General features: G+C 54.3%; 14 protein-coding genes across 14 annotated transcripts; 8 read left to right on the forward strand and 6 right to left on the reverse strand.

The window, feature by feature from the left end:
* Positions 1 to 3482: 3482 nt before the first annotated feature.
* Positions 3483 to 4339, forward strand: HETIRDRAFT_316510 (uncharacterized protein; the record flags this gene model as incomplete). The annotated part of the gene is made up of 2 exons (XM_009546580.1): positions 3483 to 3682; positions 3730 to 4339. Coding segments are annotated over 2 exons (810 nt in total), but the record flags the coding sequence as incomplete, so codon positions are not given.
* A 274-nt stretch (positions 4340 to 4613) lies between these two features.
* Positions 4614 to 5424, reverse strand: HETIRDRAFT_450365 (uncharacterized protein; the record flags this gene model as incomplete). The annotated part of the gene is made up of 2 exons (XM_009546581.1): positions 4614 to 5225; positions 5359 to 5424. 2 exons carry the CDS (start codon positions 5422 to 5424, stop codon positions 4614 to 4616), a joined length of 678 nt encoding a protein of 225 aa, XP_009544876.1.
* Positions 5425 to 5734: 310 nt separating this feature from the next.
* On the forward strand, positions 5735 to 7173 carry HETIRDRAFT_473691 (uncharacterized protein; the record flags this gene model as incomplete). Its single annotated transcript, XM_009546582.1, has 3 exons — positions 5735 to 5820; positions 5888 to 6423; positions 6496 to 7173. Exons 2-3 carry the CDS (start codon positions 5896 to 5898, stop codon positions 7171 to 7173), a joined length of 1206 nt encoding a protein of 401 aa, XP_009544877.1. The 5' UTR covers positions 5735 to 5820; positions 5888 to 5895.
* A 1365-nt stretch (positions 7174 to 8538) lies between these two features.
* On the forward strand, positions 8539 to 9191 carry HETIRDRAFT_473694 (uncharacterized protein). The gene is made up of 3 exons (XM_009546583.1): positions 8539 to 8618; positions 8672 to 8992; positions 9071 to 9191. The coding sequence occupies exons 1-2, from the start codon at positions 8568 to 8570 to the stop codon at positions 8909 to 8911; spliced, it is 291 nt and encodes a 96-aa protein (XP_009544878.1). The 5' UTR covers positions 8539 to 8567; the 3' UTR covers positions 8912 to 8992; positions 9071 to 9191.
* On the forward strand, positions 9155 to 9458 carry HETIRDRAFT_165318 (uncharacterized protein; the record flags this gene model as incomplete). The annotated part of the gene is made up of 2 exons (XM_009546584.1): positions 9155 to 9191; positions 9238 to 9458. The coding sequence occupies 2 exons, from the start codon at positions 9155 to 9157 to the stop codon at positions 9456 to 9458; spliced, it is 258 nt and encodes an 85-aa protein (XP_009544879.1).
* Positions 9459 to 10930: 1472 nt separating this feature from the next.
* On the reverse strand, positions 10931 to 11107 carry HETIRDRAFT_144862 (uncharacterized protein; the record flags this gene model as incomplete). Its single annotated transcript, XM_009546585.1, has 1 exon — positions 10931 to 11107. The coding sequence occupies one exon, from the start codon at positions 11105 to 11107 to the stop codon at positions 10931 to 10933; it is 177 nt and encodes a 58-aa protein (XP_009544880.1).
* A 108-nt stretch (positions 11108 to 11215) lies between these two features.
* On the reverse strand, positions 11216 to 14068 carry HETIRDRAFT_127258 (aspartic peptidase; the record flags this gene model as incomplete). The annotated part of the gene is made up of 5 exons (XM_009546586.1): positions 11216 to 11397; positions 11509 to 12681; positions 12736 to 13254; positions 13313 to 13496; positions 13973 to 14068. The coding sequence occupies 5 exons, from the start codon at positions 14066 to 14068 to the stop codon at positions 11216 to 11218; spliced, it is 2154 nt and encodes a 717-aa protein (XP_009544881.1).
* Positions 14069 to 14811: 743 nt separating this feature from the next.
* Positions 14812 to 15513, forward strand: HETIRDRAFT_108799 (uncharacterized protein; the record flags this gene model as incomplete). Its single annotated transcript, XM_009546587.1, has 2 exons — positions 14812 to 15267; positions 15316 to 15513. The coding sequence occupies 2 exons, from the start codon at positions 14812 to 14814 to the stop codon at positions 15511 to 15513; spliced, it is 654 nt and encodes a 217-aa protein (XP_009544882.1).
* A 37-nt stretch (positions 15514 to 15550) lies between these two features.
* HETIRDRAFT_315979 (uncharacterized protein) lies at positions 15551 to 15763 on the forward strand (the record flags this gene model as incomplete). The annotated part of the gene is made up of 1 exon (XM_009546588.1): positions 15551 to 15763. The coding sequence occupies one exon, from the start codon at positions 15551 to 15553 to the stop codon at positions 15761 to 15763; it is 213 nt and encodes a 70-aa protein (XP_009544883.1).
* A 320-nt stretch (positions 15764 to 16083) lies between these two features.
* Positions 16084 to 18445, reverse strand: HETIRDRAFT_433553 (uncharacterized protein). The gene is made up of 6 exons (XM_009546589.1): positions 18237 to 18445; positions 18055 to 18165; positions 17870 to 18001; positions 17673 to 17812; positions 16650 to 17613; positions 16084 to 16591 (listed from the first exon to the last, which is right to left on the reverse strand). The coding sequence occupies exons 1-6, from the start codon at positions 18426 to 18428 to the stop codon at positions 16325 to 16327; spliced, it is 1806 nt and encodes a 601-aa protein (XP_009544884.1). The 5' UTR covers positions 18429 to 18445; the 3' UTR covers positions 16084 to 16324.
* Positions 18446 to 18743: 298 nt separating this feature from the next.
* HETIRDRAFT_127261 (inorganic phosphate transporter) lies at positions 18744 to 19649 on the forward strand (the record flags this gene model as incomplete). The annotated part of the gene is made up of 7 exons (XM_009546590.1): positions 18744 to 18792; positions 18842 to 18951; positions 19011 to 19051; positions 19145 to 19160; positions 19183 to 19251; positions 19313 to 19511; positions 19573 to 19649. The coding sequence occupies 7 exons, from the start codon at positions 18744 to 18746 to the stop codon at positions 19647 to 19649; spliced, it is 561 nt and encodes a 186-aa protein (XP_009544885.1).
* Positions 19650 to 19909: 260 nt separating this feature from the next.
* On the reverse strand, positions 19910 to 20580 carry HETIRDRAFT_165322 (mitochondrial F1F0-ATP synthase, subunit G/ATP20; the record flags this gene model as incomplete). The annotated part of the gene is made up of 3 exons (XM_009546591.1): positions 19910 to 19960; positions 20050 to 20276; positions 20367 to 20580. The coding sequence occupies 3 exons, from the start codon at positions 20578 to 20580 to the stop codon at positions 19910 to 19912; spliced, it is 492 nt and encodes a 163-aa protein (XP_009544886.1).
* A 207-nt stretch (positions 20581 to 20787) lies between these two features.
* On the forward strand, positions 20788 to 22448 carry HETIRDRAFT_439423 (uncharacterized protein). Its single transcript, XM_009546592.1, has 10 exons — positions 20788 to 20960; positions 21025 to 21068; positions 21129 to 21146; positions 21224 to 21502; positions 21561 to 21751; positions 21821 to 21913; positions 21976 to 22106; positions 22163 to 22201; positions 22255 to 22366; positions 22430 to 22448. Exons 1-9 carry the CDS (start codon positions 20806 to 20808, stop codon positions 22286 to 22288), a joined length of 984 nt encoding a protein of 327 aa, XP_009544887.1. The 5' UTR covers positions 20788 to 20805; the 3' UTR covers positions 22289 to 22366; positions 22430 to 22448.
* Positions 22449 to 22877: 429 nt separating this feature from the next.
* Positions 22878 to 24275, reverse strand: HETIRDRAFT_426172 (uncharacterized protein; the record flags this gene model as incomplete). Its single annotated transcript, XM_009546593.1, has 7 exons — positions 22878 to 23210; positions 23333 to 23459; positions 23515 to 23571; positions 23665 to 23771; positions 23819 to 23832; positions 23855 to 23897; positions 24087 to 24275. 7 exons carry the CDS (start codon positions 24273 to 24275, stop codon positions 22878 to 22880), a joined length of 870 nt encoding a protein of 289 aa, XP_009544888.1.
* Between the last annotated feature and the right edge of the window lie 858 nt (positions 24276 to 25133).

The raw sequence follows: 25133 nt of genomic DNA on the forward strand, positions 1-25133 counted from the left end.
CAGCATAGAAGCATGCAGAACTTAGCAAAAAAATAAAGTATATAGTGTGTGCTGTGAGCACAGTAGTAAGTTTAGAATGGTGTAGACTAAGTGAGTAAGAACTTACCTATAAGCATGGCAGTGAGTTTTAGAATAAGGAACTATTACTATACTCATAGGGTATATATGTATATAGAGAAAAAAGGAAATGAGCCCAGGTGTCTTAAACAAAGCAAGTAGTAAACAAAGTAAGATGGCAAATAAGTAAGATGATGAACAAGTAAGATGTGGATAAAGCAAAAGATGCCCTAATTATAGCATGGTGCTTGCAAGAAAGGGTCTTATTGATCCCAAGCAACATATTCCCTTCTACTTGCTTAAACCAACATGGGTTTCTAAATGTCTGTGCTTCACCAGAATATAACTACACTCTATAGGTCTATCTCCATAGGGCTATGATAGTTTAGTGTTATTTTAGATAGAGATAGTTTAGTGTTATTTTGGTTGGGGGTATTCTAACCTAACCTAAAGGTTAGGTTAGTGTCATTAGGTTAGATAGGTTATAGTTATTTTAGACTAAGCCTTTGGTTATTTTACATTATTATGGCTATAATTTAACTCTATATTGCTATTGGGGGTACTGTATTTAGTAAAGAGATGGCCAACCTATTGTAGTATTAGGAATTAAGTTTGTAGAGATTTATTATACAAAACTCATAAATGATGATTATTGTAATAATGGCTACCCTAACCATAGGGAAACAAGATAGAAGAGAAGATAATACACTAGCGGCTGCATTAGCTAATACTAATGGCATAAAGCTAAAAGCAGGCTGCAAAGCTGTTTTAGGAGCCACAAATACCTATAGTAATAATGCAAGTGTTAATAGCATAAGTGTAGGCATTGCCGGTACCAGTAGTAAATTGGCCCTAACTTATAATACTATTTAAAGGAGCATCTTAAGCTTTGTAACACTTTTTATAAGGTTATTGACTTATGTCTTGACACTTATAGATATACTTAAGAGAAACCAGGGTAGGGACTAGCAGGCTCTGCTCCTAGCTAGTAGTTTGGCTAGACATAAATAGAGTTAGTAAGAAGGTATAGCTTCAAGGCTAGAATCATCTAGTAGTGTTATAGCATAGGGGCATGTAGTTATATGTAAGATTTTTTTAAAAAAATAAGTAAATATAACTGTGAGCATAGTGGTAAGTGAGAAATATAGAGTGTGAGCTAAGAGAACATACCTATAAGCAGGGCAGTAAGTAAGGAATGAGAAGAGAATAGGCCATGTTTATAGCTATATATATAGTAGTGAAGAGATTAAAGCAAGACAAAAGAATGAGAAAAGTGGCCTTGCCAAGGCACATTCGATAGGGCATTTTAAGTATGGTAAGTAACACTAAAAGGCCACATTAACCCTAGGCAAAACCACTATCATTCTTTGCCTAATCCGATAATATAACCTATCACATGACCTTTTCTTGTTACATAGGTCACATGATATGTGACATCGGATACCATGTGACTTTACGCCAAGGATCATGTCACGTGATCCAGGTGACCCTGTCATGTCACGTGACTTTACGCCCAAGATCGTGTCACGTGACTTTACGCCAAGGATGTGTCACGTGATTTGAGTGGCCCCCCATGTCACGTGATTTGAGTCACCCCCCCCCTTATGTCACGTGATAATGCTGAGTAACCCCGTATGTCACGTGATAATGTCACACACCCCTGTCACATCCCCCTCCTCTCTTTATTGAAATGGGTGCCCGGAAAATGGGATTTTTCAGACCTTGGCCGGCAGCCTCGAGAAGGACCTTGTTAGGATGGGCTCGAGTCCAGGAAGATGATGGAGTCTTTGGAAATGTAAAGGAAATCCCGCAAAAGGCCCAGGAGACGAAAAGCGAGAATGGGGGGGTACATCAGGGTGATGAGCGGAAATAAGAAAGATAGCATATTCTGAGATGGAGCAGGACTCACCTGCTGAACCTTCTTCTTGCCCATGGACTTTGCAGAGCGCATGATATGAGATGTAAGTGGAGGCGAGGGTGGAGATGATCATGGTACAAGGTCAAGAGCGAAAGCAACAGCGGTTGACACATGCATCGATTGTCACAAATTGTATTATTACTATTCTTCTCAATTGAATAAATATAATTATTACATGTGACAATTTAATTTCTGAGCTGTGACGAGTAATCATGTCAGCCACGTATTGACAGGGATGAGTCCCGATACGCGGCTGACATGACGAGCCTCTCTAGCCGCGGACAGGCTCGTCATGTCAGTGGTGTATCAAGACTCAGCCAAGCTGATACGCGGCTGACATGACGAGCCTCTCCAGCCGCAGTGAGGCTTGTCATATCAGCCACGTATCAGGACTCAGCCCTGCCAATACACGGCTGACATGACGAGCCTCTCCAGCCGCGGACAGGCTCGTCATGTCAGCCGTGTATATTGGCATGGGTGGCTTCTTCACCTCTTAATGGCCTCTTTAGCCCTGCCATACCCCTGTCCTACCCTGAACCTTCTAGCTTTTCAGGTTAGAATCATGTCAGGCGCGTATCCGGACTCAGGCAAGCAAATACACGGCTGACATGACGAGCCTCTCCAGCTGCAGCAAGGCTCGTCATGTCAGGCGCGTATCGGGACTCAGCCCTGCCAATACGTGGCTGACATGACGAGCCTCTCCAGCTGCAGCAAGGCTCGTCATGTCAGGCGCGTATCAAGACTCAGCCAAGCTGATACGTGGCTGACATGACGAGCCTCTCCAGCCGCAGCGAGGCTCGTCATGTCAGGCGCGTACCGGGACTCAGCCCTGCCAATACACGGCTGACATGACGAGCCTCTCCAGCCGCAGTGAGGCTCGTCATGTCAGCCATATATCAGGACTCAGCCCTGCCAATACGTGGCTGACATGACGAGCCTTTCCAGCCGCGGACAGGCTCGTCATGTCAGCCGTGTATTGGCATGGGTGGCTTCTTCACCTCTTAATGGCCTCTTTAGCCCTGCCATACCCCTGTCCTACCCTGAACCTTCTAGCTTTTCAGGTTAGAATAAAAATATCAGGGTACCATGACAGATACATTTTAAGCCTATTGAATCAGACAGAATTGTGTGCAACTTCGGATTTGGTTTCCAAAACCCAGACTGTGCTTCACATAGTCTAGTTTTAGGGGGTAGACTGTTTAAATCTATATCTATTGAACCCCTGATTCAATCTCACTGCTTCTGGGCCTCAAAGTTGAAGCAAGGTATGAAGATTACAGAAAGGATTTTTTCATATTTATATTTACATTTAATTGGCAACACAGTAGTTTCGGATATCGGTGGACTCAAAAGTGTTGGTAATACTACTAGACGGCTTGATTTCCTTTGAGTCCGCTAGTTCGGCCGCGATACGGGCTCGCCAAGTGGATGGGCCGCAAGACGCCTACATCGTGTTAGCTTTGTCGATAGCAACGACCCGAGCGCATTTGGTTTTGTTAATCCTCAAGATGTGGTCCACAGTGTTCATATGATCCCGGGATTTGCTTACGGTCACACGTCCGAACTTTTAGCGCATTCAATTGCTAGAAAACATGAAGAAAACAAACCTGACGGGAATGATGACAAAGAAGACCCTGAATGGATGTATCAAAATGAGTATGACGAGCGCTGCGAAGAGACCGACTACCTTTTTTATTATGTCGGAATGTACACATTTCTTATTCATCTTGCGAGTCATGACTGACAGGCACCAGGTTTTCCGACCGTGATATGTTTATGAGGTTCCGCGGTGGCGGAATAGGCCATAGAGGTACACGCAGTGTTGACAAGTACCTCCAACAGGATACGTACACCCTTGACCCCGAGGATCTCACCGAAGAGCACGAGGCGCCTTTAAATGGCCCGAGCAACACGAACGCCGCCACGGTCAGCGCTGCCGAAGCCGACGTAGCGTCAAACGACGCGCACATGAGCACTGCCAATGCCACAGCGACATTATACGTGGACATACCGTCAACAGAGGGTGATGCTGATGGTGTTGCCGACAAAGGAGGGGGGATTTCAGACAGCGAGGACTCGGGTATGCCAGAGGATCCTGAGAACATATCAAAAGGTAAGAGCCGTGAAACAGCGGGGAAAAGCGACACCCACAATGATGACAAGGATGAGGACGAGGAAGAGGACGAGGGCGAACATGAAGGCGAGTCCGAGTCCGGGTCCGAAGATGAGTCCGAGTCTGAGTCCGAGTCCGATGATGGGAGCGGCTCGGAGGATGCTGCGGACGAGGGATCAGAGAGCGGGGACACTGACGACGAGGCCGACGACGAGGCCATTCGAGACCGTGAAGGCTACGGCCCACTGTAGGTCACCTAACTTGTCGCCCGTGCTTGTTTTTGTTGTGCGTCGATAGAACTGCATGGCCTAGTAGTTGTTTTCACGCGAGGGTAGCTGTAGCAAGCTGGTTGGAGCCATAAAAGCCTCGCATTTCGTAGCTGTACTGTACTTATACCGACCAGTACGAGACCGCGTAGAGACGTCGACTGGGGAAGCCTGGGGAGAGCTCAAAAAACATACCCGGGCTGACAAGCCCGTGTAAGCCCATGTCGGGATTCGCCGACCTCGCCAGGCGTCGCCAGATTTAGGCACTTTTCCTGATGATGGAACAAGATGGCTCCGTACGACCGCGGATCTTTATATTAAAACCCCCTGGATGGGGAGCACCCTCGGTGGGCTGCTGTAAGAGGACGCCGTCACTAGACGTGATGTTGGGCGGCTTGCTCACGCTATCGACGTCGCTATTGACAACAGACTGCGAGTCAAACGACCCGTGACTGCCATCGCCAGTGGCGGGAACAAGCGGGAGAGCAGCCTGAAAGATGCCGTCGCTGCTCGGAGCGAAGGGCTTGCTGAAGCTGGTAACAGGGCTGTAGACTATGTCGGATCCAGATTCAGGATCCGAGCGGCTGCTCCGGGCGCATTGGCCCTCGTTAGAGCCAATGCTGGCGGAATGCTCGACGTCCATTCCGAAATTGACCTGGCCAATGTCGTCTTTTCCGCTTCGACCGAAGTCGAGAAGTGCCCGGAATGTCCAGTGGTTCTTGATGAGGCCCAAATTTCTAGCCTCCTTGTCCTCGAGATTGGTGCCAACCATGGCGCCCACGTTGACGACATCGACGTAGAGCACGTTCCCCACGATGACTTTATTTTTGATGTGCTCGGGGACATTCTCGGCTGTGTAGTCGGCTTTGGTCTATGTGTAGTGGCAAGAGAAAGTGCGACGTCGGTGGAGAATGTCGGTAGGGAAGTGGCGGAAAGGAAGAAAAAGACAAACAGCACGTGAGCGTGGAGCTACAATAGGACAGATAAGAGCCAAACAAACGTACCCCAGACGTAGAGACGGGGGCGAGGTCGAGACCGATATTCACTTCGGCGGGGGGCAAGTCGGACATGGTCTAGGAGTACAGCATGCGAGACGGCGAGCACGGAGTGGAAACAAAAGAAGAAAGAGAAAGCGACGTTTTATAGTACGCTGAAGTCGAGTAGACCGCGGATGGGAACTTTGAGAGACGAAGATGGAAAGGCGATATTGAGCGAGGAGCTGAAGCCTGAGGCCTGGCCTGAGGGACGACGATGAAAATGTGCAAAGGTTTGCTTACATAGGCTAGAGCATGCTAGAGCTCTGACCGAGCCAATCCAACTTTCCCTTTGGGCCCTCGCCATCGCCCTCGCCATTATCTCTGCTCTTTCTTGCGTTCCCCTCACTCTCCACCAAGTCTACCATCTGCTCACCAGCAGTCCTTTGGTCGAGGTTGTCTTCATACTCGCCATCCCAATAGTTGCATTTAGTTAGTGACCCGCCCTTCCTCCCCTCGGTTTGACCGTGACTGACACAATCCTCCGTCTCATTGGTAGCCACCACCATGTCCTCCACAGTCACCGTCTACATTGACGACAGAGGCAAGCCGGTGAACATTCCGGACTACGAGTCGATCATCAAGCAGAGTTTCGAACTACGTCGCTACCAGGCTACCGCCATCAACATAAACGGCGTGCGAATGCCTCTCACCAAAAATTCTGATCTTGACGTCAGCAACGTCTGGGTTAAGTTTGGCCGCACTATAACAATGGGAGAGGCTAGGACGCAACGCTTTGTTGCACAATACCTTGAAGAGCAAAACATTGCTGCCGTGCGTGCCCCTCGTGTCTACCTCGCCTTTACGTGGGGCGAGTTCGGTTTCATCGTCTCCGAGTACATCAACGGGCAGATGTGCGACAAGTCCGATATTAACGTCGTTGCCACCGCAGTGCAGGCTCTGATCAACATCCCGAGCCCCAATTCGACGCCTGGACCCGTCGGAGGAGGCGTCATCGAGCACCCCTTCTTCGTCGACGGGAAGTCTGATATCTGGTACAACACCGTCGAGGAGCTAGAGGGTCATGTAAACGGGGTAAGTGTTATTTTATTGCTCGTTCTGTCCCTCGCCCCTTGGCTGCTTTCCCGACGATACCTCTTGATACAGATCCTGGCCAAGACGGGGAGGACAGTGCGTGTTGACTTCAAGAGTGAGGTCGGCCTGCTCCTCTGCGTATCCGACTTGAAGATTGTCAACTTCATGAAGGATGGGGAGGGTAGGATCGTGGCCGTTGATTTTGGCGGCTACTCCTTCCTACCACCGTCCTTCTTCGCCTTGGCGCTAACACACGGGGGTTTCGCACACCGCATTGCCTCAAGTGGTATGCTCGAGTATCCAGCACCGCCGTCTACAAATGTTTCGGCGCTGGAAAGCGCCTCTTCCGCGCTGGCCCCATTTTCGAGCAATGATGTCGGTGAGCAGATCTCCCTGCTCTCTTTTTTTTTCCCTTGCCTCTCGCCCTCTTACAAGAACACCGAGCTCATTGTACTGTACAGGCCTTTCGAGGAAACTCCGGTCCAGACGCGTTCGGTAAACCCAGCGCACAGAGCAGTCACTTGCTCAACAGGACTGCGTGTTCTCTCTTCTCTTTTTTTATGTGCGTGCTATTGCTGCGACTTGTCGATTCTCCCGAAGGAGGTTGTATATCTTCGCTGTCTCTTTCCCAATGTATCAGGTACCACATCAGCCATTCGGTCACCACACGTGACCACACTGTGGCCGTCAACGCAATCCTCGCCAACGACGGCACCGCCTTCTGCGCCGTGCGCGCTGCGCACCTCCTAATGCAAACTCTTGCAAGCAGGTTAGGTTATGAGACTCTTTTTGTGAACCTATTCATAGGCAACTGGGAATAGGGTAGTCTATTCCCTTTGCTTATATCAGTAGATACTGTTGTTGGGGCAAACACAAGAGGAAGCGCAAGGGGGATGCGCTGGAGAAGAGGTCGCGAAGGGCAGACAATAAGTGCATGGTGGCAGAGAGCAGAGAATGGCTAAACGTGATGTGAGGGCTGGCAACTGCTGGCTGGCAGCAGTGCTATGGGCAAGGCCGTGTAACCGGTGAGGACACACGTACATACAGACAATTCGGCATACGGCTACCTACTTCCTCTGCCTAACCTTCTCTTGCGAAACCTCCGTGAAACCTGCCCAGCCACACATCGACCTGGCCGTTCAAGATCCCTGTCTCTGCGCGCAATCCCTCGGATCGATCCCGTTCTGCACGATCACATCTCTGTGCCCACACGCGGACTGCCCGACGTCATATTGTTGAGTGCAATCCTGCACTCTTCCTTGGCGATGCAGTGCGCCAAGTGTCTTCTTGTGCCGCATGGTCTAGCCGTCAACATGGCTGGCCTTGGCGAACAGCAAATTGAGCGTCGGCAGATAAAGTGTCGACGAGTCATGGATCGGGCGAGAGCTGGGCGCCAGTGTACTGCTTCGAAAGACATCTAAAAAGACGATGGCTCATGTTCTTATCAAAGTAAGTACTCCGCACGCTCGCCAAGCCACCACTACGTCTGCCTCCCACCTGGCTTAACACGCCTCCGCCATGAACATCACTCCTGCCTGTGATCCCACGTTTGAAACGTCATGGAATCTGACTTGTACAGGAGCTGCGGGCTGTTTGAGGCGAGTAAGAGCGGGCTGACGATAAGCGTGTCAGAGGCGAAGATACCTACAAAGATTCGCATCAAGGACACCCCAGGACACTCTCACTGACAGTTTTCACGTCTTTCAGCATCACAAGTTCACCACTTTCACTGTCCATCGGATTCCTGCTCTCACGGGGTTGTATATCAGAAGCGCTATACAATGACTGCGCTTTTGGTACAGCTTGATCGTGTCACTAGCCAACGACGGGCGCTCATCACTGTTTAATATCTTCCTCTCCACACCTAACTTTGAATTTCTTCTGGGTGACTGAGAGGACAGCCCACGTCGAGTGGCACAGTAAACGCACACAATCAGTGGTTTTTCGGCTACAGGATTATGGACGACTGTGGGCGCAGCTTCCGCGCGCTGGTACGCACGACCTTTTACCGACAGCTAACGTCAATTCATCTGAGATGCTATAGGTCATCCTGCAGATGCTCTTCGCGGTAATGCAGAATCAGCAGCGCCGCGAGGAGGAGGGGCGACGTACCGTGGGAGCAGAGAGTGCCGAGGGATCAGATCATGCCGAATGGCCGCAGTGGGCAAGACAAGGACATAGAAATGGCACCCCCAGTGAGTCCGTCTCGAACATACCAACTCTTTCTTGACAACGCCATGATGCATAGAATCGATCCATCGGTCCCTGCGACGCTGTCATCCAACTCGGACAGAAGTTTGTATCCAATTTGGAGAGCGTGGATATAATTCATGGGTGTCCAACCATCGCAACGATGCGGACTCAACAGCGCATAGCGGATGTCATAGAGCGATATGACGCGCGTTGGAAATGCTGGAGGAGCGAAGCGATAAAGACAGTGGCCTTGGCAAGTCAATGTCAGCTGTTGCGGAGGACAAACAAGAAATGATTCCAGTGCTCACGCGTGAGATCTTCTATTGTTCACCGGCCCTCGCCTGCTCCGGCTGCGGTCGGACATGGTCAACCCGTTGTACGTCGTCTCACTTAATCACCGCCTCGCCGCGACGAAGCTTCTAAGCTTCCTTTACTCCTCTCCTCCCTCACTCAGCATCTTGGAGAGGTCTCCGTCTATCGTGATGTTTCCACAAACAAAATTACGTTCGCGAGAAAGAAGACCTTGCTGGCCTGCATCATGCCCTTGAGGCCCTGTGTCAGTGTTTGGACCTGTGGTATCTCACATTTGCATTGGAGGAGCATGCATCTCTGATGCGACAGGCGCTCGTGCTTTCCCATGCCGACAAACTCCTTATCACATCTTTTGCGAATGTTCTCCGTTGTATGACCGCAGCTCGCGACCGGAGCACCTCCAAGAGGCAAAGCAGCTCGCAGAGGAGATGAGGCAACGCGAGGTAAGGTTGAACTGCGCGGTGTTGAGCACGACGGAAACACGTCTGAACGAGACGAGCTCCTTCTCACACGCACATGGACTGCCCTGAACGACTAATGACGCTCGAGACGGCGATGAGGTAGCGGGGTTCATCTGCGAGGGACCGTATGGGAGTCCTCAATGATGCTAGAGAGGCTGACGAGCTTAGGTATTGGAGTGAGTAGCCGATCGAAGGTCCTGAACAAGCTTGTATGCTAGTGTAGAACGAATGGGACGGAGGATGCCGCACGAGAGGCGTCACGGCTCACCGGTCACCGAAGCCAGCTGAAGTCGCAGAAGGCCAGGGGACTGCCAGGGGTTCCTGGCATACCGTGCGGAAGCTTGCCGAACTCCCGCGTAGAAACCCACCTCATCCATTCGACCACCCTCATAATAAATCTCGCACTTCCAGTCTCGATTTTGCAGCCCTCGCCTTCGATGCTACCGCCCAGCCAATGCGGCACGCCCTCCTGCAGCTTCTGTGGGTAAAACCTTTCCGTACCGAGCATCATATGCTCAGTAATACCGTCGATAAGATGGAAGACTGCGCGAGCGCATTCAGACGCGCTCGACATTGCTACAGTGGAGCATGGAAGCTAGGAGAGGGCGTACGCATGCGTGGCATATTGTATAGTCGCACCCCTGGACTCCATTCCTGTCCTGGCTTCCCTGCAGCCTTTGTGTGCGGTAAACACAAACCTACGAGCATCTTACGCACATACGTCTATAATTCAGTACATAGCGTATGTACGCTGTAGCGAGCGTGTCGGGCCTGATTATTCTTCCTAGGTTGTTCATCTTTTCCGCACCCAACTATGGACAATGACATATCCACCAGGCTGCCCATCGAATGTCGCGGACGCAGTGCCCCCCTCTCCTGAATATATGCTTCCGACCATCTATCACCACGCTATCTTCGATTCTTCATGCCGATTTCGACAGTCTCTGAGATCGCGGCTCTGCACTCAAGAGACACAGCTTCCAGCATGTCTTGTCCGTTCCCCAACCAGCATATGGATTTTTTCGGATATGCATCGCTTTTCCCTAGAGCAGAAACGAGACGGTAACATACCGCGATGGAGCCCTGCCACCAGCTTTGGAGCCTAATATGAGCCCTCGACGAGCCAGCGACACATCCATGTCCGTCGACTCTTGAAACGACTCGTCAGCTTATAGCCATGCCCCTTTGTATCGTCTGTTCTGCCGTGATACTCAGTCACCGGCTGGCCCTAATTTTGTTCCCAATACGCACCACGCAACATGAATTTCGAATTTAATTTGCGCAAGACGAAGGTACGCGTTGTTGTACAAGAAAATACTGCCTTACACATACACACCCGGCTGAAGAACAAAGGTAGAAATGAGGGGATGGTCCCGGTCGACAAAGTAAAATCCACAATGCGAGGGGATAGACACAGGCACTAGTCACTACGTACGAGACGATTACCGGATTTTGGCAGTGAAAGAAAGCTTCCGGGGGGATGAAGAATGGCGGGCAGGAATACTAGAGCGAGCGAAAAGGGTGGGAGAAACAGTGACATATCATGACCTAAGTAACGCAGGCGAGGATAGATGAGGAGATAGAGATGCAAGATGGCGCGAGCTGAGATGTGATGAGCTGTCAATGATCGAGGGAGCGTATGGTATGGTATACGAAGTCCACAGCAGACTATAAGCCTGGACGAAACGCGCCACGTAGCGGCGAACGAGAAGATCCATGTGCAGACGTGGAAGACAAAGACGAGAGGATCGAGAGAAAAGGAAACGAAAGCAGAGGAGAGGTGGGGGCGACGCACGACAGAACGCAGGCCAACCCCCTCACCGACGTCACGACTCGATTTCGTGCCCACTCATCCCCTCCTTCGATGCCGTCGTATCCACAGTCGGGGCCGCGCTCACGCGCAACGACGTCGTGTTGTCCGCGACCGCGATACCAGGGAACCGCAGGCTCGCAGGCGATGGCGGCAGCAATGGCGGCAACGGCAACGAGCTCCGCTCGCCCCCGAGGCCTAGAGGGCTGGCCGATCGCCCCTGGCCTGGTTGGCTCAACGGACTGACGGGCCTCCGCCGCGTCGTCGTAGGACTCATCGACCGCGCAGGGCTCGCCGGCCGCGCAACGCCCATCCCTCCACCAACGCTCGACGCGCTTAACCGGTGCTCTGCGTCAAGCCTGCTGCTCCGCGCAGCCGTTCCGACACCCGCCATACTTCCCCGCACGCCACCAGGTCCAGTGCCCACACCCAACGGGCCCATCTCGAGCCCGCCGATGTCGTCCAGCGCGCGCGAGTCGGCACGTGTGTGCGCGAGGAGCGGCTCCGTAACGCCCACCCCGCCGTCCTTCGACGACCCGACATCGCTCGCAGTATGCTGATGCCCGAAACGCGGCCGCGGCATCAAGGTCGTTTCTGTCACCGCCTCGCCACCTCCGAAGCCTTTCGATAACGGCCGATCATCCACGAGCGTGTCGCGCCATCCCATGCCCGTGCCATCCAGCGCATCGCCAAACTTGCTCTTCCGCAGCCCAAACTCGCCGTCCTCGCCATCCTCGCCGCCGATGCGTGTGCGCGCGCTGTCCATGGTATACGCGGAGCTGACTGCCATGCGGCGCTTGTACTCCTCAAACCGCATCAGCCGCAGCACATCCTCCGACGGCTGCTGCACTTCGTCCTCGTCACTGCTCTCCCTCGACCCTCGTCGTGCGAGCTGGTATCCGGGCAGCCCTCCCTTATCGTCGCCGGCATTCGCGTCGCGCGCGCCTGCGCGCCGCCATCGCCGCCGCCCGACGTACCACCGTCCCGCAGAGAGAAAGACGCATAGCGCGAAAAACCCGACGAGGCCGAGGAGGACCTCGACGCCGACGGAGAGCTTCTTCCCCGACGAGCTCTGAGCCGCCTTTGCCGTCGGCTGGCCCGACAGCGGCTGGTTGAGCACGCGCACGGTGTTGAACTCTTCCAGCGCCTTTGTCGCGTTCGTGAGTCCAAGCAAGCCGAGGCGCGGGCGGATGGTGTCGGTCGCGAGCGGCGCGGTCGCGTTTGGGAACGTCCCGTTCGTGTAGGGGATGTCGTATGCCATGACAGTGTACGCGTTGCGCAGGAAAGGGACACCAAGGATCATGTCGTCGAGCGTGGGCGAGGTATCGAGCTGGCCGCTGGCGGTCTGGATGAGCCCGAGGCAGGTGCTCGCGGTAGCGTCGTTCGGGGGCTTGGCGGTCACGTCGAGCGAGTTCAGGGGGAGCTCCGGCTGGCCGTCGAGCGTGATCGTCATGTTGAGCGGCGTCGTGCACGGGACGTAGTCTGTCGCGTCACAATAGAATCAGCATGTCTGGCAGGCGCGCAGAAGCGACTCACACTGTCCGTCAGCGCCGGGGCCGATGCCCAGCGCACCATAGATCCCGTTCGCGATGGCAGTGGTGGTCAGGATGTACGGCACTCCCGAATCGAGCACCGCGGTGGGGAATACGGCGCCCGTATGTGAGCGCCCGAGCGTGAGCGGGCGGCTCTGACCGTCGACGGTGACCCCGCGAACGTTGGTCTTCCAGAATTTGTTGCCCACGTTGGACGCGATCACAGGTGAGTATGTGATCTTGGCCGGATCCGGGACAAGCGCGGTGGGGTGCTGGCCGATGCCGAGCAGCGAGGTAACCTCGGGGGAGTCGGGGCGGGAGAGCGCGAGCGAGAGGCGCGCGGCGGGGACAGAACCGACGGGGGTGATGCCGAAGAGGTTCGAGGCAAAGACGGCGCCGTCGGGAGAATTTCCGGCCGAGGGCGAGAAGATGCTAGCGATGATGGAGTTGAGCGGAAGCGCGAGGCCGAGGAAGCCATCAAAATCGCGCTCGAGGGGCTCGTCTTGGACGGTCGTGACGGCAGCTACGGGGCAGCTGACGCATCACGGATAGGGAAAAGAAGCAGGAAGATGGGGACGTACCCAAAGCTTGAAATTCGATGCCGTAGCCGCCGATCTGGATTGAGTCCCAGTAGATGGGCCCGCTGACGCTTCCCTCGAGGTATTGGATGGAGAAGGTGGCACCCGTCGAGGTAGCTTTGGAGGGGTCGTAGGAACGAACACCGTTGGAGCAAGCGGAGGGGGAGCAAGATCTGGACACTACCCACTTGGAGCAAACGCGTCAGCGCCGATAGAGTGAGTGAATAAAGCAATGTACAAGGTCGGACGAGCCCATGTCAACCTGGAGGGACAGACTTTGATTGTTGGAGCCGATGAGAATCGGGACGGTATACACGCTATAGAGTGCCGATGTGAGCAACCAGTCATTTGCCGAGAACAATACAAAAAAGCCAAGAATAAAATGAAAGAAATGCGACGACGCTCGGGCGCGTCGAGATCGATCTCGGATGCTCGGAGACGAGGGCTCAGTTGCCAGCCGCGCCTCAAAACAGGCAAGCAAGATTCAATTAGTTGCATGCATCCACAGAGGAGGCTACCGCTATGTCTCTGCACGGGTAGCGACACGAGATTGAAGATCCGATGAATGGATGGGCACGCAGGGATACGAATCCCGTCGGTTGTGAACACGATCGGAGGTGTATGGAGCCATGCATTTGCACAAGCGACGAATGGACGTCACACCGAACGCTTGCGAAGGGACGACGAGAGAGAACGAGAGAGGAAGATGGGGGGAAAAAGGGAAAGTGGATGAAGGACGAGCACCTCCTGCCTGGTCATGATGTCGTCGATCGCCTCCTTCATGTTCCCCTGAGCAACATCCTGGCTCAGCGCTCGGAATCATCACGCACGAACAAGCAGCAGGACATCGACCTCGCGCGTATAGTTATAGAGCCCCTGACACGACGAGTTGATGAGCGTGCCCCAGTCCGATTCGTGTAGCGCGAGCTCGAGGATCGCCTCGAACACGTCCTGTTTGAGGAGGTGCGCTATGAAGTTCTTGTTATTCCGATGGAGGTGTGTTCGGAAATAGCGCAACGCAGCTACAGTAGGCTCCCAAACGTGAGTCAGCATCGGTCCTCTGATCTCAAAGAATTTCGGGGAAGTGCAGACGCCCCGAGGCACAAATGCTTATCTCTGCTGCAGAGCAACCTGGCGACGTGCGTAGAGATGTTCAAGGTGAGCATGAAGAAGTGGCTTCGGAGCGTGTGCTGCAGCGCGAAGATGGAGGGCTGGTCACACAGGGACAGGAACAAGTTCGTCTTGTCCCGCGTCAGGCGCAGTGTCGACTCCGCGCACCAGCCGAGTAAGCGTCGCGTAGACATGGAAGGGAATATTGGGGATGGCAACGGCGACAGAGAGGCTCACCTGCGAACAGCTTGCGATCTGGGACGCCGAAGACGGGCTTGAGCAGCGAGTAATGCAGAGCTTGTAGAAACAATCGAGGAAGCATTGCGTCTTGGGGTTGTCTGCTAGGTGCAAGAATATGTTCATCGGAATCTGCTGCCCGTGGAAAAACAAACATGAGAACCAGCCCGGGCACTGCCCATATAGGCAGCCTTCGCCAAGTAGAGTCGGGAAAGGGAGCGACGCACCATGGGCTTCGCGCCGTCCGGCAGCGGCATCGCAGCGGCATCTCGAGCACCATCCACAGTGCGCCCCCGACGAGCGTCTGCACCGCCAACTCACGGCTGCTCGCCAGCATCGAGCACAACACTACCAGCAGAGTCTGCTCCCTCTCTTTTCTTCTCTCCGCCGCCCGCGCCCGCACGCACCCCATTGCTCGGGCCCGCACCCACGCCCTTGAGGCCCTCGAACTGCTACAGCACGCGCTCTCGCACGCTGTCCACGTCGTGGTCCAGCAGCGTCGTGAGCACCTCCCCGCCGACCGTGATCATCCGCCGCCCGTCCGGCTCGCCCGTCGCGTGCACGACGCCGCAGTCGACGAGCAGCTTGAAGAGCGCCATGCGCTTCGGCAGGTGCATGTTCTTACCCATGCTTGCTAGCTGCTGCTGCTGCTGCTGTAGGGACACCGCGCGCCAGCGCTGCGCGGTAAGGCGGGATGCAGCCCGAGCGACGGCGTGCGCGCGTCGACGTTCATCGAGCCCTTCTCCTTGACGCCCGACAGAGTCCCCAGCCGGTCGTTATGGTCCTCCGCGCGCATGCTCCCGTCCGCGTTGACAAAGAGGTCGACGATCTCGTTAAGGAAGCGCACGCTATTCTGAAAGTGGTTGATGATGTCGATGTGGTTCAGACACAGGGATGTGGATTGTAAGGCCAGAGATTGGAGGGAATGGGAAGCAAGTGGAATCGGTTATCCATCTCGATACCATCGTGTGCACCGCACATTTAATCGGGGTATATGGGCAGAGTTTCATACCTCGGAATTTTAGCCATACTTACACACTTTTCGCATTCACCTCGTACTATGTCAACAAGTTTGTGGACCATCATACTAATGCACTTATACCTTGATAGGATTCTCACTGTCTTGTGGGCCTTTTGTATGCAGCATTTGTCTTATCATCTTAGAATAAGTAACTTCGCTTTTCCAAGTAAATTATCTCTTGAATAAGTTAGTTCTGACTTACTGGTGTGCACAAGACAGCCATGTTTTATAAGCTCGACAAGACAGATAAAGACAAAAGAAGAGAGAAAAAGACGGAAAAAGATAGAAAAAGATAGAAATATATGTCTAAGTTCTAAAAGGAAATTTGCACATTTCCTGATGTGTGTGTTCTCATTTCGATCACTGGTTGTGGCCGAATCAAGGACCAACTCAATCAACGCCGCAATAACAACCGTATATGCTATCCATGCTAGCTGGATTGAGAAAAAAGACTGCATCTGCAAAAAGCACGGAGAAACGTGCCCTTGGTCCAATGTTACCACACTACAGAAATCGAAATGGAGTGTCCGTATCCAGCTACTTGATACATACAAAGATCATAGCCCAAGGACCAGGTAAATGAAACCACGGTGTGGTGTCGAACGTCCAAAAGTACATAACCCTGCATCCACAGCTCGCACTGGCACTCATAGCCCCTCCGTGAACCGACTCTCGATCGGCGCCTGCCCAGGCGACGACGCCGCACCGCCATGGCTTTGACTTGGCTCCGCCTCGCCCTCCTCTGTCGCTGCCGGGCCCGCACCATCGTCCAGCGTCCCCGCGTGCGGTGCGCGCCCCTCTGGCGCCTTCTCCTGTTGCCGTTGGCTTGGCCTGCGCCCAAGCCCGCTGCCGTCATGCGCGCGGGGCTCGGGTGAGCCGGCGGTATATCGCTCGGGTCCTGATTTTTTATCGATCTGCAAAGAGCCGAACCAATGAGCACGGATTGATAGATAACACGCAGTGAATGCTTACCGCGTATCCATTGTGACCAACCTCGATGCCTGAATCGCGGTGCGGATGCGAATACGAGGGCGGCTCCGTCTCAGCGTCCTCGCCCGCACCTACCTCCCTCGCTTCGAGATACATTTCTTCTTCGCCCTCGCCCTCGCCCTCGTCCTGCTCCTCCTCGACACTGCTTCCTTCGTCGTCGTCACCCTCCTCTTCACTGAGGTACCCGGCGGCGCGCACGGCGGCGGCGACTGGCCCGCTGCGCTCCATGTGCTCGCTGGCAACGAGATAACGCGCGCAGAGCATGCGCACATCGTTCCACCACTCCATCATGTCCTCGTGGCTACGCGCGCGGAAGCTCCATGCGTGCTGGCCGCTGCCTATCCGCAGCGAGCCTGTTTTTGTTGTACCAGAGCCGTCACGCCTGCCCTCGATGTGGAACTTGTGCGACTTGGCGGTGGGCGCAGAGGCGGGGCCGAGCGTGCACATAGGAAGAAAGAGGCTGAAGAGCGGAGAAGTGGACTGTGTCGGGTCAGAGGACGAGTACTCGTGCAGGAACCCAGCGGGGGTGAGGATGTAGTAAGACTCGCGGTATGTGCGCGTGAAGCGCTTCTTGCGCTCGAGGTAGCCCGTGTGCACGGCGATGACCGAAGGGTCTTCTTTGGAGGGATAATTGACAGCTTCGGGGTTGCGCAGCGGCGTTTCGGGGTCGAGGAGGTGATCGGAGCGGGCGGAGAATGATATCCACTCGTGGTCAGGTGCGAGGGATGCCATGTGCTGGCCGAGTGTGCGCCATGTGTCTTGAACCGAGGATGACATGCGTGACTGCCACTCGTCGAAGGTCTGCCAAGCGGACTGGATGGCGCGCACGATGCCCTCCTCGAAATGCGCAGAGTTCTGCTGCATGATGATAATGGACTTTTGCAGCGCGTTTTCTTCGTGCACCTGTTTCTGCAGTTGACGGAAGACGGCCACATTGGCTACGTATCTAGTAAAAAAAGATAGTTCAAATCGTGACACGAAGGAGGGACTGGAAGGGTCACGTACGGATCGGATTTGGAGGTTACGCTGAGCGGGGTATTCTTGAAGATTGAGATGTTGGTGGCGAGTTCGCTGACGAGTTTAGAGGAAAGCTCGCGTTCCTTGGCGACGCCGGTTGCAAGTTTTCCCGTGTCGTTCTGAACGTTCTGAGAGCGGGGACGCGTCAGCTCACGAGAATAGGGGCTAAATGGGGCGAGACCTGCCTTTATGTGAGCCTTGATCTCAACGCGCAGCTTCTGTAAGTGCTGCACAATGGAGCTGTCGATGGTGCGCCCGAGGTTGGCATGTTGATCTGCAATCACGCGAGTCTTGTCACGTATGCCGTAGTAGACGTCCTAAAGGAAAAATTGGGGTCGATCGCATAGGAGAGCGAGGACAGGCGACTGACCTGGAGGCCGCCCTCACCGAGAAATTGGTTCCCGGATCGAAAGGGAACCTGTATAACGGCTCCCAGCTTGGTCAATTCTTTTGCGGTGTTGTTCTCGATGTCGGCGATGCCCTGCGAGATACGTACGGCGAGGGTTAGCGTTCGGTAATTCGGCGTGCAAGGGAGCGGGGGGTGGAGCGTACCTCAAAGTAGGCAATGAGCTGCTTCACGATTGCCTTCCACGCGACGAAGCGCTCGATGAGGACATCGGAGGGTCTGAGATCGTGGGGGGCGATGTTCTTCTTGATGAGAGACTGGCTCCTGGATGCAGTCGAGCCTTGTCTGCTCGCCTTTGAGATGGAGGTCGCGCGCGAGAGGGATGCTGCGTCGTTCATGGCTGCTCGAGTGTGCGATGGACGGGGGAGAGGATGGAGGGAAGGGGTGCGTGCAGACTAGCCTGCCTTTTGTACGCGACGGACGAGGCTAAGCAGAGCAGCCTGTCCCGACTGACGTCACCGCTCTGACTGGCCCCATTGGGCACCCCGGAGACTCAGGCTCGGACCCCGGGACCGTCGCCGCGTGCCTGTGTAGTGTACACGTAAGCACTCTGTGCGTGTCCTCTGCCGCCAGCGTCGTCTGCTCTTTCAGGTCCTCCCCGTCCCTCTCGCCCTCCTCGCCTTGTCCTCCATCGTCATCCTCAACCCGCAACCATGAACGCCCCCCTCCAGAACCTCGCCATTTCTCTCGGCGTCATGCAGAGTGCGTCCTTGTTTTTGCACTCGACACGTCCTCATCTCACCTCCTTCAGTTGCGCGAAAAATCCCTTTCGACGACCCTCAAGTTCTTCAGTATGTTCGCATCGGCTACGTCGCCAGCCAGGTCATCCTCCTCGCCGTGTACTACTTCACCTCGCTAAAGGTCTGTCCATCTCCACCTCCTTGTCCCAAAAAATACGTGTCTAACCTGTACCTTTATAGATCAAGCGCAAGAACGACCAGACTATCCTCAAATATGGTGCGTTTTATCCATATTCTTTTGTACATGATCACAGTGCTAACATTCTTTGTTTTTAGTGGAGCCTTCGAACCCGATGGTACGCCGTTCGCTGAAGCACACCTTCTCCCTCAGCTCATCCATGATCTTCAATAGAGCCAGGATCCTGGTCAACTCGTCACGACCACTGTCCGCGACTACGACCTGACCGAGACTTCAAAGCTTGTTCGTCTTTCACGATCACTTATTGCCCTTGTACTGACCTACGCCCCAACCCCAACTTCAGGTCCGGGCCGCGTACACCTCGATCGCCATGATGGCCTTCCTCCACCTCTACCTCAAGTACACCCAACCCCTCTTCGTCCAGGCCATCATGGGCATCAAGGGTCTCTACGAGGCCAAAACAGTCAAAATCCATATCCTCGGCCAGGCGGCAGAAGGCGACCTCAAGCGACCCTTCAAGGGCCCTGCTGGCATGTTTGGCGGTTCGTCCACTTCTGCTCCCCGCAGTCCAATCTATGAATCTTACACGTTTCGATGCTGCAGCCTCTGCGTCGCCTCAGACGGACAAAGCTGCCATCGACGAGGCTGAGAAGCGGATTGGCTCAAAGAAGGAAGAGTAGGCTCGCGCTTCGGGTTCGGGGACATTGATAGCATGCTGCATCTAAATCATGGAACGGTCTTTGATGTCTCGTCGTTTGCACAGAGGTTATGCAATAGATACCGGGATGGTCACACGACTCAGTGCGGGTCTGTGTGCGCCAGCAGCGAGCCTTTTTTCATCAAGGCATGTCTCTATGATAAGAAGCGTGAAGCCAGCTCGAACGAATCGGCATGAACACCGGTTCGCCAAAATGTATGTGTGTGATCAAATGGGACAAAGCTATTGGACCTTGTATCCCACAAGCGACCTGCGGCCAATGATCTCTCCAATCTAAACCAGAGGGAAAAAATGGCCACGAAAAGTCAACACGCAGTTCTCAAAAGTAGAGCTCGTGATGAGAAACGGGAGTCGAAACGCACCTTGTAGATGCCATACGCCTCGGCAGCGTAGACGCCGATGCGTGCCCACTCTCCTGAGCGCGCGACCTCACGCCAGTAGGAGGGGCTCGCGGCGCGGCGCCAGAGGGTGAGGTACGCGGAGGTGACCTGGGAGACAGAGGTCGGGGGCTGTAACCGCTCGGCGACGTAGATCTGCTTGAGGACCTCGCGCGTGACGGAGAGGTTGTATGTCAACGGCTGGCGGTAGGCTGCGGCCGTAGCACGAGGGAGGCAAGCAGAGCGAAGCGAGAGTGAGACGGGGCACAAGATGCGGTGAACGCAGAAGAGAAGTCACGCACCGCCTAATAGGCCACTGAAACGCTCGCCGACGGGCCCCAGGAAGCTCCTCGTCGCTGCCCAAGCCTTCTCCGCGACTTTCTGCGCGCTGGTGAGAGCCTCCTGGGCCTTCTTCTGCGCGGCCTCAGTGGAGTTGGAGGAGGCGAGGCGCTTTGGCTGTGCGCGGGCAAGGGCGCGGGGCTTTGCGAGGCGGAGGGGGGCGGAGGAGAAGCGCATCGTTTTTGTTGAGGATTAATGTATGGCTTTTTGAGGAGAGCAGAGAGAGTGACGAGACCAGAGCGCAGGAGACTTGCCGGGGTTCTCCGAGCGTGCACGTGCTCAGGGCTGCGACTTGTGCTCGTTCTAGATCTCAGCCACTTATCTCGCGATTCGCAAGATGCGATATAAATCCTCTCTTCCCTCTCTTCCTCTCCGTTCTCTATCCCTACCTGCAGTTCTAACATGTCTTCAAACAGCGACCCCGGCGTTCTCACCCACGCGCGCTATGGGAAGGACAAAGTCCGTGTCCTCCGCGTCGTGAGAGAGCCTGGCTCTAAAGTCCATCACATCGTTGAGTATAATGTCACCGTCCTCCTCGAGGGGGACATCGATACCAGGTGCGTGCGGTCGCATTTATACAGTGTAAAAAATGAGCCAACCTATCTCAATCGCACGGCACAGTTATACCCAGGCCGATAACTCCGTGGTCGTCGCTACCGACTCCAGTACGTCCTTGCTAAAATCGTGAGACCACCGCTCACAGACATCATCGTCCATCTCATCAGTGAAGAATATCACCTACTGTAAGTGAGCCCATATCCACCCTCTTATCACGCCATCACCTGGATCTATGTTCATCGACCCCCCTCGGCCCGTCCAGACCTCGCCAAAGTCTCGCCTCACATCCTCCACCCAACCCGCTTCGCCCTCCACCTTGGCACCCATCTTGTCTCGAAGTACGCCCACATCCACAAGGCATTCGTCACCGTCGAGCAGCTACGCTGGGCGCGCATCGATGCAGGTGCGAACGGAACCCCGCACACGCACGCGTTCTGGAGGGACGGCGACGAGAAGAAAATCGTCGCCGTCGAGGTCGACGCGTCCGCGGGCAAGGACGCCCTCGTGGGCAAGGTTGAAGCGGGCCTGCGTGACCTCCTCGGTAAGCGATGCGTTTTCTCACGTTTGCATAAACGAAGCGGCTCACGTCGCTCACGCAGTGCTCAAATCGACCGGGTCCGCATTCGAGTCTTTCGTCCGCGACGAGTACACCACCCTTGCGGAGGTGAACGACCGCATCTTTAGCACCTCCGTCGACCTCGTGTATACCTTCAAGCCGTTCGCGATCAAAGCCCCGAAAGACGACAGGAAGCTCGAGTTTGACGTCGCAAATGTAGGGGACGCCGCCAAGGTACGCCCTTCCTCTCTCCTTCACTCCCGTTTGCCGCCTTGACTGACGTCCACGAAAAATTCTTTCCAGAGCGGTGCCCCGTGGGACGGTGAGAACGCCCAAACGCTGGCAAGGAACATCACGCTCGACGTGTTCGCTAACGACGAGAGCGCCAGCGTGCAGGTACGCCTCACGCCCCTGCGGCCCTCCGAATCAACAGCGTACGACTGAACGCCTATTCACAGGCGACGCTGTACAAGATGGCGCAGCGCCTTTTGACCGAGGACGAGCACGTCCAGACGGTCACCTACTCGCTCCCGAACAAGCACTACATCCCCGTCGACATGAAGTACATCGGGCTCGACAATCTCACGCCGTAAGCTCTCTTCGTCTCTCGTATATACGCCGCTGAGCCCCTCTTGCGATTTCTAGGAGCGCGGCAGAGGTCTTCGTGCCCGTCGCGGCCCCAAGGTGAGTTCGCTTGCCTTCGAGTGCGAGACTGGGACGCTGACACGCTCGCTTAGCGGGCTCATCTCGGCGACGATTTCGCGCCAGTGAGGCGCCGGACAGTGTTGCAGGCAGGCGGACATAAGTAAGTAAGAGAATAGGCTGATGTTTCGCGATAAGAGAGATGTTGTACGTGCTGTAGCCACATTCAAGGGCTGATGAAAAAAATCAACAGACCAAATTTGTATTCAGTGTGTGAAGCACTCAGTGCATATCTTTCTAGATGGATCCCCCTCGCGTTAGTGACTTCGCACTCGCTCTGGTCCTTTCTCATACGCGGCATGTTGTTCCAAATAATCACTGCACAGTGATCAGGGATCAAGAAAAATTTGAACCGCCCATACAGCATTCAGTCCATACGGTCGACCTAGTAGGCTGGAGACCAGTCCAGCCTTGACACAAGTACGATACGAAAAGAGCGTGATCAGAGCGACGCGAATGCGCGGCGTCCACGACTACAGAAGCTCAGGAAAGATACGGAAGACAGTCCGGAACAAAGAGCGTGGCAGAGGTGAAGGGAGGATACGGAAGACAGATTGGAATATGGAGCCTGGTCAAGACATCAAGACACGATCAGATACTAAAACGGCGAAAAGGTGGACGCAATTGCTCATGCACCAGCGGCGTCTTTGGCAGCCCATCAGATACTATAATCATCGCAAGGGACTGGGGAGAACCGCATCTTCGAGCCGATCTTGGGATTGTCCCACTGTTGGCCAAAGTCAAACAGATCAGCAACGCAGCCGTGCACATGTAGACGATTTGAAGCACATGTAGACGATTTGAATCGCACGTAGCCGGTACCGGGGGCATCGCTGGCGCAGCCATCGGTCAAGCCGAAACCGCCGAGCTCAGCGTTGCCAAAGATCTGAATGGCACATTCCCCGTTCGCGCAGGAGGCGGTCCCCTTGAACTGGCCGGCTTCTGATCCGAGGGTCGTGAATCTCAAGCTACCACCGCGACGTCCTTGGCTCTAAAGGAACACTCAATGAAGGCTTTGGCAAGACAGGGTGAATGGGAGTGCACGCACGACCTACATCGATGCGCGCTAGTCAGAAAGTTTCTTCTCCGCGTGAATAGAGAAGAGCTACTGACAAATCCAAGAGCGCCCTTCGCATCCCTGATGTCGCTCAGTTGATTTTGCAGATAGAACCGGTCTTTGGCTTCGACCGGCCCACTGAAACAGTTCATCGGATCTTTGCATACCTTGAAGGTGATATCCCTGCCATGCAAATACCGCATGAACAGGCGCCTCGACTATCCGACAGTGGACTTACTGGATGCTGCCGTCTTTGACATACACACCGTCGTGGGCTATGCGCCCCAATTGCTTACTGTCGGGGAAGGACACGATGTATCAGGACCCGTAAAATAAGCCGATGTACTCGGGGCTTCCGCAGGTTGGGTAGGGTTCGCAGGATTTGCACGTTGGAGGTTTGCAACTGGGTGGCAGAGGAGCCGGGAAGGGCGAAGGAGGAGGTGGTGGTGGAGGTGGAGGTAGTGGTAGAGGAGATGGTGGAGGTGGAGGTGGAGACTGGTAGGGTGGAGACGGTGGAGACGGAGCGGGATATTGACACTTACCTTTGCTGTAAATTCTGCCGACAGGACAGCACGCACTGCCGCTCTCATCGCGTTGGTACGGCGTGTCGGTTGGGCAGCACTAGGTCAGGAGGCTATATGACCAGGCTGATACGCCACAGACACCAAGGCAGTCTTATGATCCCGCCTTTGCCATCGAGAAAGGCAAGTGTCTCTTGGGAAGGACGGCATCGCTCTCTATCGAGAGTCTGATGGGCCAAAGCGTCGAATGTTAGAACGGCAGTGACTCAAGGAGCTGGATTATCCTCACTTGGTCAAAGTATCTGCGACTTTCGCCCGGCAAAGGGAACTGGATGTGGGTCTTGGTCGATATGCATGTTGGGTCGCCATAGGCGTCGACGCCGGGCTCATATCCGTCAGGGCACGCTTCACTACCAGAGGAGCGCACAAAGGCGGCGAGCAGAGGAAGGAGGAAAAAGAGAAAGGCAAAGAGGTTCATGATGAAGAAGCGGTAGTGGAGATGGTGCAGTGGTTTTCGTCGCTCATTTGCATGTCGGGCTTGTGTATCTATCCACCTGCTTGACATGACATGGCGATGTGGCGTTGTGCACGGTAAAATCCCAACATCGGAGCAGCGAGCAATACTCGTCCCCAATGCTTGTTCCGTGACATCTCTCCTCGCTTGTTCGGAGTGTTTCCGTGACATTTATTCTAGGTTTTCAATGAAAGGTTTGGGAGGAATGTGCTGGTGTTAGTGGATCTCTAATCGTGGTGAAAACGTACACTGACAGCGGAATGAACTTATCGGCGGGTCAGACAGTTTCAAGGCATAGTCAAACATCAGCGGTTTGTTCATAATACTTACCAACAAGGTTGCTTGAGGATCCAGGCCATCGAGATGAGTGTCAGACTCCTTTCACGTTGTTGACTTATGCGAGTCCTCAAATCATCATTGACTTCAGAATCCCAGAAATCAACTCTCAGAGAGAGAAGTTCAAATGGTTGGCTCGATCTATGGGTGTGGCCTACCCCCGTTCCATCAGATTTCGGAATGCGTCGGAATACGAACCAATCATGATGAGAACGCTTATGTCTGTACGCAGTTCGGACTGTTTAGAAAACTGGAAAATGAGGCGACAGAAGATCTCATCTTGACTGGCTGTTTCTGTAGGAGAGTTGTGATTGGTGTATGCTTCTCACTAGATGACTCGAGTAATCAGTAATTGGCGACTGAATAAAGGAGAAAATACACAGCTGCCGTACGTCATGGAAATAATGTGAGCCATTCTCGGAAGTTCTAGACCAGACGCGCACAGACCTGCCAGGATGCTTCCGTTCGGGAACAGCTTGGGAAGGG

The sequence above is a fragment of the Heterobasidion irregulare genome (assembly GCF_000320585.1).
Source record: "Heterobasidion irregulare TC 32-1 unplaced genomic scaffold scaffold_04, whole genome shotgun sequence".
Classification (NCBI taxonomy): Eukaryota; Fungi; Basidiomycota; class Agaricomycetes; order Russulales; family Bondarzewiaceae; genus Heterobasidion; species Heterobasidion irregulare.

Excerpts from the sequence above, each read along its gene's own strand:
- HETIRDRAFT_473694 (XM_009546583.1), top strand. The coding sequence starts at position 8,568 with ATGCCGAATGGCCGCAGTGGGCAAGACAAGGACATAGAAATGGCACCC. Across the intron at positions 8,619-8,671 it reads ACATAGAAATGGCACCCCCA|AATCGATCCATCGGTCCCTG; the intron begins GTGAGTCCGTCT and ends CATGATGCATAG.
- HETIRDRAFT_433553 (XM_009546589.1), bottom strand. The coding sequence starts at position 18,428 with ATGAACGACGCAGCATCCCTCTCGCGCGCGACCTCCATCTCAAAGGCG. Across the intron at positions 18,002-18,054 it reads TCGGTGAGGGCGGCCTCCAG|GACGTCTACTACGGCATACG; the intron begins GTCAGTCGCCTG and ends TTTTTCCTTTAG. Across the intron at positions 16,592-16,649 it reads TTGGTCACAATGGATACGCG|ATCGATAAAAAATCAGGACC; the intron begins GTAAGCATTCAC and ends GGCTCTTTGCAG.
- HETIRDRAFT_439423 (XM_009546592.1), top strand. The coding sequence starts at position 20,806 with ATGTCTTCAAACAGCGACCCCGGCGTTCTCACCCACGCGCGCTATGGG. Across the intron at positions 22,107-22,162 it reads GGGCTCGACAATCTCACGCC|GAGCGCGGCAGAGGTCTTCG; the intron begins GTAAGCTCTCTT and ends TGCGATTTCTAG. Across the intron at positions 22,202-22,254 it reads GTGCCCGTCGCGGCCCCAAG|CGGGCTCATCTCGGCGACGA; the intron begins GTGAGTTCGCTT and ends ACGCTCGCTTAG.